This window comes from Triticum urartu, chromosome 3A (assembly GCF_056163025.1).
Source record: "Triticum urartu cultivar PI428250 chromosome 3A, HENAU_Tu73, whole genome shotgun sequence".
NCBI lineage: Eukaryota > Viridiplantae > Streptophyta > Magnoliopsida > Poales > Poaceae > Triticum > Triticum urartu.
In genome coordinates this window covers 49,937,355-49,942,872 of record NC_141875.1, presented here as the reverse complement: position 1 = coordinate 49,942,872, position 5,518 = coordinate 49,937,355, and the positions used below count along the sequence as shown (strand labels likewise).

The following is a 5,518-nucleotide window of genomic DNA, read 5'->3' as shown; positions in this document are numbered from 1 at the left end:
CGTGCCCACCCCGAGGCGGCACAGCCCCCGGCGGACGACATCGCCAGACTCTGGAATATGGCGGTCCTCTGGGCCGGCCCGGCGCCGACACTGATCGACCTCACTAGCCCCGACAGCGACGAAGACGACGCCTAAGGTAGCGTGCCGCCTCGTAGTTTAGTTTTAATTAATGTTTTAGTTGATGTAATGTGGACGCGTGGACTCTCGCCGGCCTTTCTGGCCGGCATTAATGTTTAATTAATATCTTTCTATTTTTGAAATAATTGTGGTCTATTTTTTTCACGTGAACTAAAAATTGGGTCGCGTCAGCGTTGGGCGCGTGCAACGGACAAAAAGCGGACAGAATGGCCGTCCGTTTGGGTCGGCACGCGTTGGAGTTGCTCTCACTAAACCGAAATTGCGTGAAAAATCTTAATCAAACACACACAGCCCAGCGTCCGAGCTCCATGCCATTGCTTGTGATTGATTCTGGTGGTCAAAGGAGAGGCCAGACCACTTTCAGCCCCGTCTTCCCGAAGCGGCAATGGATGGAGAGCTCTTTACCCGGTGCAGTACCCGGGCTTCCTTATGTGGCTTCGGTCCACCTGCTCGTCCTTGCCCCGGCCACAGAGGGAATCTCGCCGGCCGGCACACATCTCCCTAATGCCCATCCACCCGTCTCCATCCCAATAATGCACCCTTCGTCTCTGTCTCAGTAGTGCTAGCAGCTCCGTCCCTGACATCTCTCCCAGCCGGCTCTGCGCCACGGCATTCCCGTCCGGCCGCCGCCAACGCGCGCCTCCGGCGATTGTGTGCCGGTAAGTCCCCGCCCCTGTATGCCTAATCCATGTGCGTAGTCACTACTCAGTAGCAGGAAGGTTACCCAGTCACCGTAGCAAATCGATCGACCAGGACCTGGCCTGCAGTTCAAACCATGGACGACCATGGCATGGCACCGCTCCTCACTGACAGAGGACGCGCCGTGAGCGCCCCCGCGCGTGCTCCCCTGCCCCCTTCTCCAACCCTTCTCCGCCCGCACTTCAGATCTAGGCATCTAGCCCATACACATGTATCGTGCCCTTGCCAAGTCGCCGGCTTTGGTGCCCTTGCCAAGTCGCCGGCTTTGCCATGTCAGTAGAAGCTAGCTAGCAAGCACAAGCTGCTACACCCTAGCCTAGATAGTCGCTGGAGTAGTACAGATGTTGTCGGGCCATGGGCAAGGTGTCCGCCTCTTCAATCTCTTTGCAACCAAATGAAGCATTCGCTGCTTTTCGCTAACCACGACATGCATGGTGTCCGAACAAGGAGTTACCAGGAGGCTACATCTGCTAATTAATCAGAAACATAGTGTCTAATTCTTCCGATCCTTCCTGTTTTCCCATCCATGCATGAAACAGATAGACACCTCACCTGAATTCAATAGATATCTGTATGTACACTACTTTTACTACTAATTGTACGTACATCATTCATGGATGCTAATTTGATGCATCGGTTGTTTGCTACTTCTGGTTTTGTTACAGGTTCACACACGCAGACGCAGACATGGCTGGTGGGGTTGAATCTCAGTGGTCCATACGTGTGTTTGAAAGATTTGAGCGTTCTGTGGTGCGACTGAACCATGGAGGTCTTTTTCTTGGCACCGGCTTCGTTGTTTACTGGGACGAGTCCCGGGCGTGCCTCATAATAACATGCCATCATGTTGTTTCGCGTGTACCGATGAGTGAAATCCTGGATGCTTACTTCTCTGGGAACACTATACCATCTGCTGTGCGCATAGTTCGTCGCGGCAACGACATCAAAGACCTTGCTTTGCTTTGGGTCCAACGCATGTCTAGCCAAGTCACCAGACCTCCCGTTGTTATGGACTTCTTCCAGCATCCAGTGGCACCGGGATGGGACGTTGTTCTGCTTGGCTATAACGTTTTGCGTAATAATTTTATCCTGGAGCCCTCAACCTGGTCTGGCCGAATCATGTAATTAACCTGCTTACTACTCCTACTATTCAGTTCCCTTTTACCTCTGCATGTCATGCCTGGGTTGAGCTAGCTAATTGTTGTCTGTTTAATGCAGTTCCCCGTCAACCAATACACATATCAAATATAGTTGCACAAGCACTGGAGGCATGTCTGGGTCACCTATTGTCCTGGCAGGAGTAAACAAAGTCGTTGGGGTGCATTTCATGAGCAGTGGATCGACTGGGTATGCGATTTGCACCCAAGCTATAAGAGAATACTTAGAAGAATATTTACACATGGTAAACCCTCAAGTTGGAATACGATTAATTTTGGTAGAACATTAGGGTATAATGATTTTTTTTGCTTATTTATTTCATATATTTGCTATAGGACAACCTATCGATCCATGAGCTGCTTGCCATAGCTGCTGAAGCAACATGAAGCAGTGCAACAGGGTTCGAATCAATGAGAAGTTAGCTAGGTAAATGATGATCTCTTTCCCAAAATGCTCCTTTCCAGCAATAATGGACACTTAGATACTTACTTAGTAGTTCCATTCAATTAATTGCTACTTCGTAGTAGCATTGTAGTAGTTGAGATATTTCTTCCCAATGACTCCTTTGCACTAGGATTGAACTAGAATTTCCTGTTGACTGCTCTTAGGCATATTCATATGCTATTTTTATGGCACAACCAAATAAAATTTTAATTGTGGTACGGTATCAATCCTATGTTTACGTTTTAGCTGATCCCACAAATCAAGGAGTCTTGCATACTTCGCCGCAAAAAAAGGATCGTATACTAATTTAGTTGATGTACCAGCATCTCTTTGCAAGTCAAGAAAATAAGCAAAAACATGCACTCCATTTTGTAAGTTAATATGAGACCTATATAAGTGGTCATGCATATGCCTTGAACATGAGTATAATATATACTTAGCTGTGAAAAAATAGCATCATTATATTCTTACATTGGACTGTACAGTTGTACTTTCATAAAATTTACTCTTTAATTAATCCCAAATTTTATTAGTTTGTACTACCTCCGTTCCTAAATATTTGTCTTTCTAGAGATTTCAAATGGTTACCACATACGGATGTATATAGACATATTTTAGAGTGTAGATTCACTCATTTTGCTCCGTATGTAGTCATTTGTTGAAACCTTTAGAAAGACAAATATTTAGGAACGGATGGAGTACATAACAGCTAGCTCTAGTTTTAATTAGGAATTGAATATACACTGGAATTTTGTTTGTCGTTTTCATGAACATGAAACATGTTTTCTGATCAAATGTACACTTTGGTTTGCAGAGAGCAGCTGGAACACTGGATGTTAGCTTGGGGATGCAATATGAAAGGGGGTTTTGTTTGCAGAGAGCAGCTGGAACACTGGATGCGAACTTGGGGATGCAAGATGAAGGTGATCGGAGATGATCGTGGGTGCAATTTGCACAGCAGCGTAGTTCTAGACTTCCTAGCTAGTTGTAGTAGTATGCTTTATTGTTGAAGACTCTGAAATGCTTAGTTCCTGATAGTTCGTTGGCGTGTGCGCATACATTTCAGATGTTGCTGCAGTTTGGACTTTGGATTATATATGTGGCTATGTTTCCTTAACATGTTAGAGCAAACATGGTTGAACTGCTGTTGACTCGTTTAGCTATATATTGCAGTTCAGTGCCTTCTTTTACGAAATTAGATGGACAGCGCACGTACGTGGCAGGGCCTAGCATACAATGACCTGATAATATATCTCCATGTACAACAATATATGCAATTTTACAGCTGTATGTGGATAGTACATTCTTGACATTCAGCCAAATCATCAAAACAGACAATGTAAACCACAAATTAAGCTGAAATGCCTGCATGCGGTTTTGCCTTCTTGTTGCAACGCCAGGTCAGTCTCTGCCAACAACAGAACACATTGTTGGCGGTGTTGGTCGATGCAGAGACTTGATTGAAGAACTGTGCTTTTGCTCATCCTCAGAAATTATAAGATTATTCAGATAACTCGTACAGCTTATTATTCAGATAGATTCTTGAAAAGTACTCCCTCTGGAAAGATTTATAAGACGTTAAAGAATTCGCAGTTCATTTCTCGCGACGCTACGAAATTTCTTGCGTTTCCCATTTTGCCCCTCCGCTCCCACTCACTGTCTCACTCGCAAGCTTCCCCATTCCCTTTTCCCTCGCACCCCCAAATCCCAGCTCGTCGCCTCCCTCGCCTGAGTCGTCGTCATCGCTTGCTCTCCGTCACCTGCGTCGTAGTCGCCGGCTCTCCCTCGTCGTCCTCGCCGGCTCTCCTTCAACATGGCATTTTTATTCACTGGCGGCCGAATCTGAAGCAGCGGGAGGAGCTGCAGTTGGTACTGGTCTGTATGGTGGAGAGGAGTGATTGGAGAAGATGATGGTGATGGATTTTTGGCGGCAGCGAGGAGCAGCGGGAGGAGAAGCTGCTTCAGCGGCGGCGAGGAGCAGAGGGAGGAGAAGCTGCTTCAGCGGCGGCGAGAAGCTCCTCGGACCACCATCTGCTGCTGCTTCTACTTCCCCAACGATGGTGAGTTGCAGTTGCTGCTTGTACTCTATGCTCTTTTGCTTGTACTGCTAGAGTGGTTGTGCTTGTGCCGCTATGTCTTCTGATGCTGCTAGATCATCTCCTACTCAGAGTAGGAGTAAGTCTTCTGGTACTCCATGTTGTACAATTTGTGACTCAGATCTGGGTCACAATATGAGTAGGAGCAGACTACTGTACATCCAGTAGTTGAGTGCTTGCTCAGAGTAGGATTTCTTTTAGGAGTAGTCTACTAAAAGTCTGAAAGTACAGTACTCTACTGAAAGTACTCCTCGTAAGAGTAGTTAGAGTGTTTGCTCAAAGTAGGATTTCATTTAGGAGTATAGTCGAGCAAGTTTACAAGTTGCAGAACAAAATGCTCTACTGAAAGTACTCCTTGTAAGAGTAGTGTGATGCGGTAAATTTACTGTACATTCAGAAATTGAGTAAATTTACAGTAAATTCAGGACTGCAGGAGTACATTCACTGTTTTTTCTCCAAGTGAATAGCATGTGTTTTCCCCATTGGCCGTGTGTCATTCTAGAAATAAAATTAGTGCATATCTAATTGTAGTAGATGTGCTTAGCTGAAACTTTAGGAGTGATTTTTGTTAATGTTAACGTTAATGTTAGGAGTGATCTTATGCATTTATAATGTTGGTGATCTTTGTTGCAATGCTTTGATGTTGTTAATTTCGGATGGAACCTGAAATCTGTGTTGGGTTAACAGGTGCATCATCCTAACATTCAGCAGGTTTAAATGTTGCAGATTTACTGAAGATGCGGCTCCTGATCATGTGGGTCGTCAAGATTCTTGATGTGGTTGAAGCTCCTGAAGATGTTGATCATGTGGGTGCTGATTGCATGCTGCTGTGTCTGCCTCTTAGCTGTAAGACAATCATAGTACTTGGAGTATTTTGTTACTCCTTGTGATAGGAATATTGTTCCTTAGAGTATTTGCTTGGAGTATTTTGCTTGGAATACTTGTAGGAACATGGGGTAGACAAACAAACTCTCCTTTACTGTACT

At 45.3% G+C, this 5,518-nt stretch overlaps 1 protein-coding gene across 2 annotated transcripts; it reads left to right on the top strand.

The window, feature by feature from the left end:
* Positions 1–554: 554 nt before the first annotated feature.
* On the top strand, positions 555–3,625 carry LOC125547882 (uncharacterized). 2 transcript variants are annotated; one of them, XM_048711627.2, is made up of 5 exons: positions 588–797; positions 1,503–1,955; positions 2,053–2,236; positions 2,328–2,418; positions 3,251–3,389. In XM_048711627.2, exons 2-4 carry the CDS (start codon positions 1,525–1,527, stop codon positions 2,376–2,378), a joined length of 666 nt encoding a protein of 221 aa, XP_048567584.1. In that variant the 5' UTR covers positions 588–797; positions 1,503–1,524; the 3' UTR covers positions 2,379–2,418; positions 3,251–3,389. The 2 variants fall into 2 exon arrangements, with proteins under 2 accessions (XP_087372719.1, XP_048567584.1); XM_087516593.1 differs by lacking the exon at positions 2,328–2,418 and having other exon boundaries at positions 555–797; positions 2,053–2,181; positions 3,251–3,625.
* The last annotated feature ends 1,893 nt before the right edge of the window (positions 3,626–5,518 follow it).

Excerpts from the sequence above, each read along its gene's own strand:
- LOC125547882 (XM_087516593.1), top strand. The coding sequence starts at position 1,525 with ATGGCTGGTGGGGTTGAATCTCAGTGGTCCATACGTGTGTTTGAAAGA. Across the intron at positions 1,956-2,052 it reads ACCTGGTCTGGCCGAATCAT|TTCCCCGTCAACCAATACAC; the intron begins GTAATTAACCTG and ends TGTTTAATGCAG. Across the intron at positions 2,182-3,250 it reads ATGAGCAGTGGATCGACTGG|AGAGCAGCTGGAACACTGGA; the intron begins GTATGCGATTTG and ends TTTGGTTTGCAG.